This window comes from Westerdykella ornata, assembly GCF_010094085.1.
Source record: "Westerdykella ornata strain CBS 379.55 unplaced genomic scaffold EI97scaffold_28, whole genome shotgun sequence".
Lineage (NCBI taxonomy): Eukaryota > Fungi > Ascomycota > Dothideomycetes > Pleosporales > Sporormiaceae > Westerdykella > Westerdykella ornata.
Genome location: NW_022986878.1, coordinates 269,343 through 281,639, shown reverse-complemented (window position 1 = coordinate 281,639; position 12,297 = coordinate 269,343). Strand labels below are relative to the sequence as shown.

Below are 12,297 nucleotides of genomic sequence, written 5' to 3'. Positions count from 1 at the left end.
GTGTTGTTGAGACATCATGATTATAGTAGAGGTGAGAGTACATTCTGGTGGGGTCTTGGCATAGTGACCGACTCGCCTGTGTGACCGACTCGCCCGTGACGTACGTTATAAGTAGCAGTTAGAAAATATTAGATGAAATATTAGTTATATAATAGTTAGATTAGGTAGCTTAAGTATTCTATTACTAGTTTAACTATTATATTCTTACTATTTAAGAATCTTCGTTATATATTACTTTAGAGAAGGTTTATAGGTATCTATAAAATGCTTTAGCGTAATAAAGAAGAAGTAAGCTTAATCTATTAGCTACTAGAGGGTAGACTTTAATAGCGTCTCTGTCGGCTAGCTGCTGCCCGAGGTGCACGCGTTACGCCGCGAGCTCATGTACGAGTGTTTGGAGATCGATCTGTATGATGATGAGGGTCACTCTCGGTTTTCCTGGGACTGGCTCGATGGAGACGGAGAGGAAGAATGCTTTGGATATGGAGCAACGAGGTCTTGGCCGAGTATTTGGTGGATATTGAATCGTCCTACAGGAGTGAGCCTACGGAGAGGGGCCGGCAATGAGGAGATTTTATATTTAGGAGTACGGGATGCTGGGGAGAGTACACCTTACGCTTTGTGCTTGATCCAACTGCCGATTCTTTGGCCCAAGTAGCCAGTTAAATGTAGAAATGCACCGGCAGCAAATAAATGGAAACAGTCCTCTTGCCGGGCACGTGAAGTTCTTTCAATTCTTGACGTTGGTAAACTGGACCATCAGAGCGTGGAGAGGTTTATTAGAAGAGAGGGTACGGGCTCAATATTCGCTAGGAAGATTAAGCCCAGATGGGAAGCGCCAAAGTCATGCTCCCTTGACGCTTCCTTCACCATCTTCATCCATGGATCCTTCGAAACTCTTGGTCAAATCCGGATGTCCTGACTCTCCTCGCCATATCGTACAAGCTCTCTCAACCTGTACTTCCACGCCTCTCCAACCTTAACCCCCATAGCGAACAATCACGTTTCCACACTCAACGTCCTCACCCCAACAAGCCTCTTCCCCTTCTCATCCACACTCAGCACCCAAATCTCCGCCCTCGTCGCATCCAACTCGATCCTAAAAATCTTCACGCTCCCATTCCCCGCTCTCTTCACCTTATCAATGACAGACGTATAGTTGCCCCGGGGATCGAACTCCTTCTCACTCAGACTAGACACATCCGTATCCGACGACAGAGAAAGCGCTTTACGAAGGGAATCTGTTATGCAAAAACCCCCAATCAGCCAATCGATCCCAAGATCTGGAATCACAGAGAATATACGACTAACTCACCGGCATCAACCTCCCCGCCCTCCCAACCCAACCCCACCCCCTCGAACCCCTCATCACTCTCGCTAACATACACCTCCTCGATCCCCCGCAGACTCGCCGGCACCTCCACGACATCCTGCTCCTGGATCCGGATCCTCTTGTCCGCCGACGACGACGACCTAGCCGTTATCTCCTCGCCCCCCGCTCCGCCCGAGACGTCCTGGTTCGCTTTCTCGAGGAAGGCGGCGTACGCGTCGTCCGAGGCCATCCTGCACGCCGCCGAGGTATGTAGACGAGATCTAGCGGTCTTGGGCTGCTGGGCAAGGGGAAGCGTGCACGAAGCGGTCGGGCGCACGCCGGTGGTGTAGCTGGGAGCTGGGCGCTGTAGCTTTGGGTGCTCTTGATTTTGCCGTCGTCCAGGCGTGGAAAAGGGTCGTGTAGTTGTAATGCTGCAAGAGACGAGGACGCTACTCTTCAGGTGCAGATTCGAGCTTTGGACAAGTTTGGTTCCTAGCTGTTGTTGTCGCATGAACATGGTGTTGGGACGCGGGGGGCTGGAAATCGACAAACAAGAATGGGCAATGACGACAAGTTGCGGGAAAAATTACGCTTACCCAAACCGGTAACGTTCGATCTCTTTCATCCGAGATTGTCAGAAAGCTACAGCAACCTAACCTAGCCAGTAATATTGACAAGCAAAAGCATTCTACCTAGGTATGCTTTGAAAGGAGTATTATAGCTACTGCATCCCACCACCGCACCCAAGACCAAACTAGAGAATCTGGGACTGTTTCCTATCGTCCAAGCCACAAATTGCATGGGTCAAGGCCTTCTTTACAGCTAAGTAGAAAAGTCAAAAAAGAGCGCTTCTGCAAGTTTCTGATCCTCAGGCAAATGGCCAAAAGGTAAACCGAGAACAAAAAAGTAATAATCCAAGACGAATATAACAGCCAGCAGCCAGACACCTTATCCAGAAATCCAATATCCGAACAAACGAAGTTTGGGTATCGGTCCATAACGACCGTCAAGAGGCCGTCGCTGATTCGTTCAGGATTGCATGCGTTGAGTCAGCAATGCAAACCACACCTGGTGACATCTATCCTTTTAAGATTTTTGCTCCGCCGGAGGAGCACCATGCGATATGCCGTTGCCTGCCGCTGCCGCGTTACGCGGGCTGCCACGCTCGGACTTTGCAACAGTCGGCTTCGCTTCTTCTGGCTCATCATCATAGTTCTCATCGACATCCATGTGACGAGCAGCCGGCTCGTGATGCTCCGCTCGCTCCTGTTTTGCTGGTTCCGCTAAACGTGGGAGGGGTGGCTGGTTGGCATTCATGGAAGGTAGGGACGGAGGGTGATGGGCAGCCTCCGATGGGTGATACCCATCGTTGAATCGCCGCGCATCGTGTGTGGCCGGCGGACTGTGCCGCGCGACCTGCGGAGAAGCGATCCGGTGAGCAGGTGGGGAAGGTCGGCGGCTATGGGACTCTTCGAGCTTCTGACGCTTTTCCTCGTTAGCAGGAGGTTTAGAAGCCACATGGTCGTTCTCTTCCCATTCACGATGTCGTTTTGATGGGGCGGTTGGGGGACGATCTTCACGTTCACGAGCGGCAGCCTCCGCAGCGGCCAGTGCAGACGCTGGAGCAGGGGCCCCATTAGCAATACCGCCGCCGGTGGAAGAATCAGGATGGTGCTGGTAAGGTCCTTGATATCCACTGCGAGGGGAGGCCGCACGGTTTTCGACAATGGGACGGACCTCTGGAGGAGGTGGGCTGCTCATGCGTCCATAGGCAGGAGGTGGAAGTGGCCCTTGACTAGCCGGTCCGCTGAGGCCTGTAGGCGGAGGCGGAGGAGGAGGAGGTACGTTAGCTGCATGTGGAGCACCATAGTTGGGATTCGAGATGCGGTTCGGCGGTTGCTCTCGGGGCTGCGGAGCCTGCGGTGGCTGGGGTGGCTGCGGCGGCGGCGGCAATGGTTGTTGCTGGGGCGGCGGCTGCTGCTGTTGGTGTGGGGGTGGTAGCTGCGACTGAGGCGGCGGCCCTGGAGGTGGATGGTGCGGAGGCTGCGCATGGTAGGGACTTGGAGCGACGCTGTGCGTCTTGGGAGAAGGGGAAAGGCCTCGACGCAGCGGAGGAGCTGGCGGGTGCGTCGGACCAGCAGGACCAGGACCATTGGTAGGCGGACGCGGCGCCTCTTGATATGGCCTTTCTCGCCTTGGGCTTGGGGGCTGCAGTGGAGCATGCTGCGTGGCGGGACGGCCGCTCTCACGCTGCTCATAGGGATTGAGTTGTTGCGGTGGAAGTCCAGGTTCACGGATTTGGGCCAACGGACGATTCCACTCTGACGAAGCGCCAATAGCCGGCGGGGCGGGACCGTGAGGCGGTTGCTGTGGTTGCGTCGCATTCCATTGAGGAGCGGCGGGACCATGAAGGCCTGCAGGCTGATAGGCCTGGGGATGGACATCCTGCGGGACGGGAGCATTTCCCTGGTTCGGAGCTCCGTTGGTCGCCTGACCGCCGTTTTGAAGGAGTGCAAGTCGTGCCTTGATGTGGACGTTGGTTGGGTCCAAGTCTGCTGCTCTCTGGTATGCATCCAGGGCATCTGCAGTCTGGTTGTTGCACGATTCGTACTGTATCATGGTCAGGATAAGAACAGGGAGAGGAAATGTAGACAAGCATACCAGAGTGCCAAGGTCGTACCAAACCTCGGAGATGTTGGGATTGAGTCGAATCGCGCGAGAGTAGGCATCGAGGGCGTCCCGATATTGGTTGATCTGATAGTACAGCACGCCAATGGAACACCAGAAGGTTGGGTTCCTGCCATCGCGATAGACGGCCTGCTGGTAAGCTTCGTAGGCCTTGGGATACTTTTGCTGCGCCATATAGCAGCGCCCAAGCAGGTACCAGCTCTGGGCGTCGTTCGAATCTTTGATGCTGTCAGTATGGACGGCGTAGGTAATGGAGAAAGCCAAGCACTTACCGGCCTGTACCGACTTCTCGAGATACTCAATGGCCTCTTGCTGGCTTGCATAATTCGTGCTTTGCATATATAGCAGCCAACCGAGCTGTTGCAGGACTTTCGCGTGATTTGGGTCATGTTCCAGAACTCGGCGGTAAGCGTTTTGCGCAGCATCGGGCTACAAGAGATGTTAGAACCGGCTAGCGGCGACGTCTCGATTAACGAACCTGCTTCAACTGTTCGTACACATGGCCAATCTGGAACCAAATGTCTGTCTCTGATAGAGGGCGGGGCGGGTTCGGCAAAATGTACTTGAAGCACTAGTACAAAAGGTCAGCGACAGTTTTGAGGGCGAATTGGGTGGGACCACTCACATCGAGACTCTGCTCGAACTTGTGTTGCTGTTTGTAAATGATGCCCAAGCGAAAGTAGATCTCGTTTGCTTTCTCGAAATTGGGCTCCATCCTCATCACCTGGGAAAAGGCTTCCTCGGCAAAGTCGAGATTCCCATAGCGATCATACATGATGCCGATTCCGTACCACAGTTTCGGATCCTGTAGCGCACGTCAGCCACTATTCGACAGTGTGGGCGTTGCCACGTTGCCACTGCATTTGTATTTACCTTGGCATCGGGCAGATTGAATAGGGCATTCTGGTAGGCGGTATATGCCTGTTGGAGGTTGTCGTCCATCAGATAGCAATGGCCTGCACGGATGTTAGTCATGTTGGCCTCGGGAATGACGTGAGGAGAACAGGTGACGCACCCAAGCTTCCCCATGCCTCGCCATTCGAAGGGTCAATCTTGGTGACGGTGCGATAGTATTCCGAAGCCTGGCTGAAGGCGTCTCGGTTGCGCAGGATGGTGGCAATGCCAAGCATGGCTGGGATGGACCAGTTGTTGTACTTGAGCGCTTGTTCATAGCACTGATGGGCCTGGTCAAAGTCCTCTAGTTGCTCAAACATTTGCGCTGACGAGGGGTGTTAGTGACCAAAGTCAATCTAGACAAGATGGACCAGTCGTACCCAGCTTCACCCAAATGCTCTCTTGGCTCCGGTTTGATGCCTCGACGATCTGCGACTTGGGGGCAGGCGGGCCCACTTGGTGAGGGTGTCCATTGACCTGCATGGGATGGGGTGGACCATGTTGTTGATGGGGGGCGAGGGCGGCGGTGGGCGAGGGCTGCTGGTGGCTGGCCATGCTCCGCAGCAGCAGTTACAGCGAGATGGGACGGCAGGGGGGCGGTTCAAGTAATGACAGAAGATAAACTGGTTCATGTGAGTGAGATACAGCTGGTGGTGATCGGAGATGGGAGGCTCTGTTGAAGCCTTTAAGCGAATCAGAGTCGACTTACGAAAAGGGCCGGTAGGATCGGATCGAAGGCGACAGGCCGAGGAGGAGCCTAACAGGAATACGGCGAGCGTCTAGTCGAGTCGTTAGGCAGCGTGTAACGACTGCGGGTAGATTGGAATCGATGAAATAAAGCTGACGAAGGGGCTGTAGAGGGAGGGTGACGGCGAAGGTGAAGGGTGAGAGGAGAGGTGAGGCGGGAGGAAAACGGGGGGAAATGGCGAAGGGGCGGGCGGGCCCTAAAGAGAGGGCGAGCATCGACAGCAGAGGGCATGGGCAAGATAAGTCCCCTTTCCCAGAGTCGAGAGGAGGGCTTGCGGGCGGTTGGATCATTTTGCAACGAACCCCCGGACAACAAGGTTCGGTTGGCGGGGAAGGAGCGCCCGTGCGCCAAGGCGTGGATGGATCGCTTGGGCCGTGGGTGGCGCCTGCCTTCCCGCGGAAGCTGACGCGGAAGGAAGGGGCAGCTACCCTCCAACCTTGGAACCTATATTATTATGTATGTACATACTCCTATGCCTATATCCTCCCATCCATGATGGCACGCCCGCAGAGGATTTGCATCCGCCTTGCATCCTCGGCGACAGACGGAAACAGCCTGCCCGTTTCGTTCCCCCTATATGTACCATCGCCGGTACGTGCGACCGATGTGTTGGTCTCTACGGAGGCCAGGGCCAGCACGTGAGGTTGACGCCTGGCGTACTCCGTCGAGAGACTCGCAACGTCGGCTGAGCGCTTCTACTACCACCACACTTGACAAGATGGGCAACGTGTGCGACTGCGACACTGGGTCTACCAACCACCAAGACATTTGCACGGCGCACCGATGTGGGACGAGGAGCAGATGACAGGTGCGCGCAGCTTGGTCGCGTCGCCGCCTTTTTCAGAGAAGCTTCCTCGCCAAGGTCCCTTTGGTACTAGAGTCGTCAAATCATCAACAAGTCGTCGATCCGCTTGCATCTCTCCATTGTAATAATATAAAGGAACGTGGCATGTCCCAGTCACGGCAAGCAACCGCCTGTCAGGCCCACCCGTTCAGCTGGCCCCTCCCTTTCGGCGCGTCAGCCCGTCTGACCACGCCCAGGTGGATAGGTACAGTAGATATTATTGTATGTACGGCTCCCTGGAATCCCATGGCAGTCAGGCACCCGATAGAAGGAGGCGGGCGGCTGTCTACCTACTGTTGCACAACCATGCTTGTCCGCAGGGAGGCGCTGCGTCATCTTATCATTATCATGCATCGCCGGAGACTGGAAGAAGAGACGGGCGGCAGCAGCTCGAGGGGTTGTTGCGCTGGCCCGCTGGAGGTGCCGAGTGCGCTCGTTTTGTGAGGGGGACTGGAGGAGGGCTGGCTGCAGCGGGTGTGTGTGTGCATGCGTCCGTGTGTGTGGGTGTGTGGGTGTGTGGCAGCCGGGGCACTCGTTGAAGCTTCCAACATGCTCTTGGCGTGGCTGTCCGTGCCGTGACGCAAAACAATGTCTTCCGTGGCCCTCGTCCCGCCGTTCGCCGGTCGGCAGTGGAAAGGGCCAGGTCGAGCAGCCCTCGTGTCACGCATCCATGCACTTTCTTCCCCCCGTGTCCGTCCCCCAATCTGGCCCCGACTGCTGACTGGCTGCCGTGCATGCCCCTGCAGAGAGTCCGCCGTGGGGCCAGAAAGGAAAGGTACCTGGCTGGACTCGACTCGGCTCGGGGTGAGAGTCCCTTTTTTAACGGTGCCTCGTCGCCTGCTTGATGAGGCCGCATGATTCTGATACATAACCACCAGTCCTGCTTGACTCGCACTGCTCAGCCCCACGAGGAAAGAGTTCAACAAAGATCTTTGAGCGGCCAGTTCATCATCTTACTGCCAGAACCTTTCGGGATGCCGTCCACACGGATCCACCGTGGAGGATTTCTGGGACAAGCCACAAGCCACGTGAAGTCACCTGGGTCGTTGTGGCTTCCTCAGCGCCACAATCCGAGCCGGTGAGAGCGTGTTGGGCTGCCCGTCATCCCTCGCCGTCGACGAGATGCCGAATTCGACGCGAGGCGGCTCAGAGAAAAAGAAGGTTCCTGCGCCTTCTCACCCGAGCCGCATCTACACAGGAAGAGGGCTTCAATATCAATATGCAGTATCTGATCGAAAATGGGAGAATGACCCCCATTAGCGACTCCCGGTCCAGGTCCCGTCTAGCGTCGTGGAGCTTCCTCGGCCCGTTCATCGTTCGTCGACCCCTACAGTAAACCGAATCCGAGGACCATCCAAAACACTGCAACACCCAAACACTGGCACGACATGTTCGATGTTACATCCTGCTAGGAGGGTCGATAGGCAGAAGATGCTTCTCTTCTTGCCTGTTTCGCCCGTGCGCCACAGACCAGCCGGTTCGTATCAGCATGAAGACAAGGCTGAAGGCCAAAACGGTCATGACAATCTAGTAAGGTCACATCACAAAACAGACGTGGATTTACAAAAAGGGTTCGGGGTTTTGACACCAAGAATGGCACCAGGACATTTCCAACATGCCCTGCATGCCCGTGCCGGGTTGGTGCGACAACCCCTCCTGCATGCCTCTCAAGACTTTGCAGTCCGATCACCGCAGCACCGCCTGGTTGAGAATCCTCCTCGTCATCCCTGCATCGGAATCAACCCAAAAGAGGCGCACATCTTGCTCAATGCTGACCGTCGCACCGCCACGCCTCCTCGTATCGCTGTGAATATCCCGGAGCCAAAGGACACACTGCGTCGTACCAAACCGCCAAGAACGAGTCCAATCGATCAAATAACAATAATGCTGTAATCCTTGCCGCGGACGCCTGGCGGACATGCGCATTCCTTATTAGATGAAGCGTCCGTCTCACCTTGCCTTGGTTTTTTATTTTAGCCAGAGCGGATTTCCCAGACTCCCGGACCCAGGGCAAATCGCAAACCGGGAGAATCGTTGATCGTGTCATATATGGCCGACTGGATACTCCGTATTGATTCCTCCGCCACTCGTCTAATGCGCGAGTTACACACTATGCGCCTACAGGCCACTCTGCAGGCGTCGGTAATTTCAACCTTCCCGAACTACGGGGACTTTATAATATCCTGATGCAACTCGACGGTTCAGTGTTGGAAGTACGGTTGGTTGCGCTCAGCAGGAGTTCTCCTCTCCCGGCTTAAGCCGTCAACCCACCGATCGAGGATCCAGTACTCCGTAGACATCCTGGACCGCTTCATCCAAGAATCCATGTTGGAAAGAAAGGTCATGTTCCTACAGAACTCGGCAGCCTGCAGAATTCGGTAACACTGATACTACTCAGACATGCGGATGAGTTTGGCAACCGAGTTTCCAGCAGCTGGACGAAACGATGAGCTGCCCCATCTCACAACAGCTCCTGAAGCTCGACAGCAAAGCGATGTTTCGCAGCCTTCTGCTTTGCAGGTGTACTGCGTGCGTCGGTCGAGGGACAAAGCGGGGTTCTCTAGCCGCATCAACGACCGACACATGGCACCGACCCTTTCTCGGCCGGTCCCGCTTGCTGCCCGCTCCACAGCCAGCCGTTTTTCCGACTCCTTTATTATTAATAACTACCTAGGTATCCTTTCCACGTGTGCTTTCGGCTTTTGCGTGCCTGGCACTACTACTACTTGGCCATTTTCTTCCGTATCGTCATCACCCTATCACGTTTAGACGCTATGTTTTGGTATCGATCTCATCCTCTGATCTCAATTACCATCAGAGCTCCGATGCGTAGACTACCTATCTCATCGGTCCTCCCCAACTGTACCTCCGTACGCTTCACCAAACATCGAGTTGCACCAGTCTCGCCCTTCATTCGGCTACGGGGCGCGGTAATAAAATAAGCCCGAGACAAATCCCACCAGCAAGTAGTGGCTACATACTCCTTCTTAGGTGGCTAGACCTCCACCATGAACTCTAAACCTGCGTGTGACCCCGAAGATAGTGAATACTGTTTTGTTGGCGCTGGGAACGAGTGGAGACGCTCGCTCTCGTTTCTCGCCGCGAGGACGAAGCGTCGTGCAAGCCTTTCTTGCTGGGGTGTAGAAACCTCTGTTCACATCCGACTGAACTCACTCTTGCACTTCCTCTGTACTGCTCTTTTCTACATCCAAGTAAGCTGCTTGCAAGTGCAGCGATTTTATAGATGTTGCAATTAGCTTTAAAGTGCCTCTATTAACGTATATTCAGTTTGCAAAGCAAAGTTCTACTTGTTGCATTATTTAGACATAGCTAATAGGCTTGTGCTAGGTAGCGAACCTCACCTACAGAAGAACTGCGAGGGGATGTTCAGTTGGATGTGCACAGCCGCAGTACTGTACAATTTGAAGAGTTGGTTGTGGCGTCTGTGGTGAGGTTTGGTAGGTGGGGGTTGTGGGTAAATTCGAGCCCTGCTGTGGCTTGCTTGCTTCCGTCAAACATCGCTCCAATGGCGTGACTTCGTATATTTGGCACGCTCGTTTTGATGGACTGGGAAAAATGCAACTCGAATTATAAGAGTTATGACGTTGATGGGCAGCAATTTTGAAGACACATGTCCCATTAAGAGCAGGGAAAAGACGAGGCACTGAAGTGTTTTCATAAAGTGCCAAAGCATCATGTGTGCGGGAGGAGTACAGAGCGATGAGGAAGAGCAGGACTACAATGGGCATGTCGCAGATGGAGACAGCGAAAATTCAATCCTAACTTCGACCGAACGAACACCCCTCCTGCACCCCCCTTCAGAAACCGACTGGAAGCCACCGCCCGCATTCATCTGGATCGAGCTCGCCATCTTCCTCAACGTCTTCCTCTACGGTTTCGACGGCACCATCACGGCCGCAACCTACGCAGTCATAAGCTCCGATTTCGACGCCGCCAATACCGCTTCGTGGCTCACGACGTCCTACTTAGTTACCAGCACTGCATTCCAACCTCTCTATGGTCGCTTTTCCGACATCTTCGGCCGCCGGATATGCTTCTTCGTCTCCACCATTACCTTCGCCCTGGGCTGTCTAGGCTGCGGCGCCGCCCAAACGATTGTAATGGTCAACTGCATGCGTGCCCTCGCAGGCTTCGGCGGCGGCGGTCTCATGACCATGGCCACCATCGTCAACTCGGACATGATTCCCTTCAGGAAGCGCGGCATGTATCAGGCCCTGCAGAACGCCATGTTTGGCTTCGGCGCCATCTGCGGAGCCAGCTTCGGAGGGAGCATCGCCGACGGCATTGGCTGGCGGTGGTGCTTCCTTTTGCAGGTCCCCATCTCCCTGTTTGCGCTGTTTGTGGGTTGGCTTGTCATCAAGGATCCGGCGGAGGTGAGGCCGTCGTGGAGGGAGATACGGGAGAAGGTGGATTTTGTAGGGGCGCTGCTGTTGGTGACGGCGATCTCGATCCAGCTGGTTGGGCTGAGCTTGGGTGGGAATGAGCTTCCCTGGAGCAATGCCTGGGTCATCGCATCGCTGGTGGGAAGCTGCGTGCTTCTGGCTGTATTTGTCTATGTGGAGGCGACGACGACCGCTATCCCCGTGATACCGCTGCGGCAGTTGATGGGTAGGAATCCCGTTGCCGTCCAGATTGCCAATGTCTGCGCCGGGACAGCTGCTTATGCCGTACGTCTCCCACCCCTCGGTCACGGATCCCAACTTTGCTAACCAAGTATCAAGTACCTCTTCATGCTCCCCCTCTTCTTCCAAGTCGTCCTGCTCGACACGCCCACCAAAGCCGGCGCGCGCCTCGCCATCCCTTCCCTCGCAACGCCCCTCGGCGGCCTGATCGCCGGAATCGTCATGTCCCGCTGGGGCAAGCTCATCAAACTCGTCCGCATCGGCGCCGTCCTGATGATGCTGGGCAACGGCCTCGTCACCTCGCTCGCCTTCCACGACAGCCAATGGAAGTACTATCTGTGGATCTTCCCCGCGAATCTGGGGCAGGGCATCATCTATCCTGCGATTCTGTTCACGACGCTTGCGTCTTTTGAACATTCGGGTGCGTTTTCGCCTCTTCGTCGGAGTATGTGGTAGGAAGTGACTAATTAGTATGATGTAGAGCACGCGGTGTCCGCTTCCACGGTTTATCTCGTCCGCTCCCTCGGCAGCGTCTGGGGCGTCGCCGTCACGGCATCTATCGTGCAGAATACACTGACCTGGCGCTTACCTTTGGCACTCGAAGGCGTTCCTAGCAAGGAAGAGGTAAGCTCCGCCATTCTTCATCCATTACACCACTTTTCCATAACCCAAAAATTCAAAATATGCCCAGTTTCTCTCCATAATTTCGAGTCTGAGATAATAACACCTCACGCAGATCATCGACGCAATCCGGCACTCCGTCACCGCCCTGCGCACACTCCCGCCCGACGTCCAGCTCAAGGCTCGTCTGGTCTACTACGACGGGATACGCTACTCGTTTGCGGCGTCGACGGCGATTGCGGCCGTGGCCATTGTTGCGAGCGCGTTTGCGGCGAATAAGGGGCTGAGGACTACGCATCGGTGATGGAGATGAGGAGGGACGAGGAAGGAAATAGCCGAGGACGAAGAAGGAAAATAGCGAAGGTTTGGGGCGTACGTAGAGGAGTGGATTCTTAGAGTGGATATAGATGTGGGGGTATAGATCTCGATATTTGCAGGGTACGGAAAGCACTGGGGTATCGATGAAGAAGCCATGATTACTTTTCAAACATAGCCGGAAACGCTCTTCTCTCATGAGCGGAACTCGGAACGAAGGCCCCGCAAGGTG

General features: G+C 55.0%; 4 protein-coding genes across 4 annotated transcripts; 1 reads left to right on the top strand and 3 right to left on the bottom strand.

The window, feature by feature from the left end:
• Positions 1-999: 999 nt before the first annotated feature.
• On the bottom strand, positions 1,000-1,829 carry EI97DRAFT_461243 (uncharacterized protein; the record flags this gene model as incomplete). Its single annotated transcript, XM_033801186.1, has 2 exons — positions 1,000-1,241; positions 1,316-1,829. 2 exons carry the CDS (start codon positions 1,827-1,829, stop codon positions 1,000-1,002), a joined length of 756 nt encoding a protein of 251 aa, XP_033650908.1.
• Positions 1,830-2,030: 201 nt separating this feature from the next.
• Positions 2,031-5,832, bottom strand: EI97DRAFT_162528 (TPR-like protein). Its single transcript, XM_033793363.1, has 9 exons — positions 5,604-5,832; positions 5,275-5,517; positions 5,016-5,219; positions 4,874-4,956; positions 4,626-4,805; positions 4,479-4,571; positions 4,273-4,429; positions 3,974-4,218; positions 2,031-3,922 (listed from the first exon to the last, which is right to left on the bottom strand). The coding sequence occupies exons 2-9, from the start codon at positions 5,447-5,449 to the stop codon at positions 2,399-2,401; spliced, it is 2,661 nt and encodes an 886-aa protein (XP_033650907.1). The 5' UTR covers positions 5,450-5,517; positions 5,604-5,832; the 3' UTR covers positions 2,031-2,398.
• A 904-nt stretch (positions 5,833-6,736) lies between these two features.
• On the bottom strand, positions 6,737-7,618 carry EI97DRAFT_162437 (uncharacterized protein). Its single transcript, XM_033793361.1, has one exon. It carries the CDS (start codon positions 7,353-7,355, stop codon positions 6,819-6,821), a length of 537 nt encoding a protein of 178 aa, XP_033650906.1. The 5' UTR covers positions 7,356-7,618; the 3' UTR covers positions 6,737-6,818.
• Positions 7,619-9,718: 2,100 nt separating this feature from the next.
• Positions 9,719-12,185, top strand: EI97DRAFT_162440 (MFS general substrate transporter). The gene is made up of 4 exons (XM_033793362.1): positions 9,719-11,174; positions 11,229-11,550; positions 11,611-11,753; positions 11,866-12,185. The coding sequence occupies exons 1-4, from the start codon at positions 10,182-10,184 to the stop codon at positions 12,052-12,054; spliced, it is 1,647 nt and encodes a 548-aa protein (XP_033650905.1). The 5' UTR covers positions 9,719-10,181; the 3' UTR covers positions 12,055-12,185.
• Positions 12,186-12,297: the final 112 nt, after the last annotated feature.

Excerpts from the sequence above, each read along its gene's own strand:
- EI97DRAFT_162437 (XM_033793361.1), bottom strand. The coding sequence starts at position 7,355 with ATGTATCAGAATCATGCGGCCTCATCAAGCAGGCGACGAGGCACCGTT.
- EI97DRAFT_162440 (XM_033793362.1), top strand. The coding sequence starts at position 10,182 with ATGTGTGCGGGAGGAGTACAGAGCGATGAGGAAGAGCAGGACTACAAT. Across the intron at positions 11,175-11,228 it reads CCGGGACAGCTGCTTATGCC|TACCTCTTCATGCTCCCCCT; the intron begins GTACGTCTCCCA and ends CCAAGTATCAAG. Across the intron at positions 11,551-11,610 it reads TGCGTCTTTTGAACATTCGG|AGCACGCGGTGTCCGCTTCC; the intron begins GTGCGTTTTCGC and ends AGTATGATGTAG.
- EI97DRAFT_162528 (XM_033793363.1), bottom strand. The coding sequence starts at position 5,449 with ATGGCCAGCCACCAGCAGCCCTCGCCCACCGCCGCCCTCGCCCCCCAT. Across the intron at positions 5,220-5,274 it reads GAGCATTTGGGTGAAGCTGG|CGCAAATGTTTGAGCAACTA; the intron begins GTACGACTGGTC and ends ACCCCTCGTCAG. Across the intron at positions 4,219-4,272 it reads CGAGAAGTCGGTACAGGCCG|ATTCGAACGACGCCCAGAGC; the intron begins GTAAGTGCTTGG and ends ACAGCATCAAAG.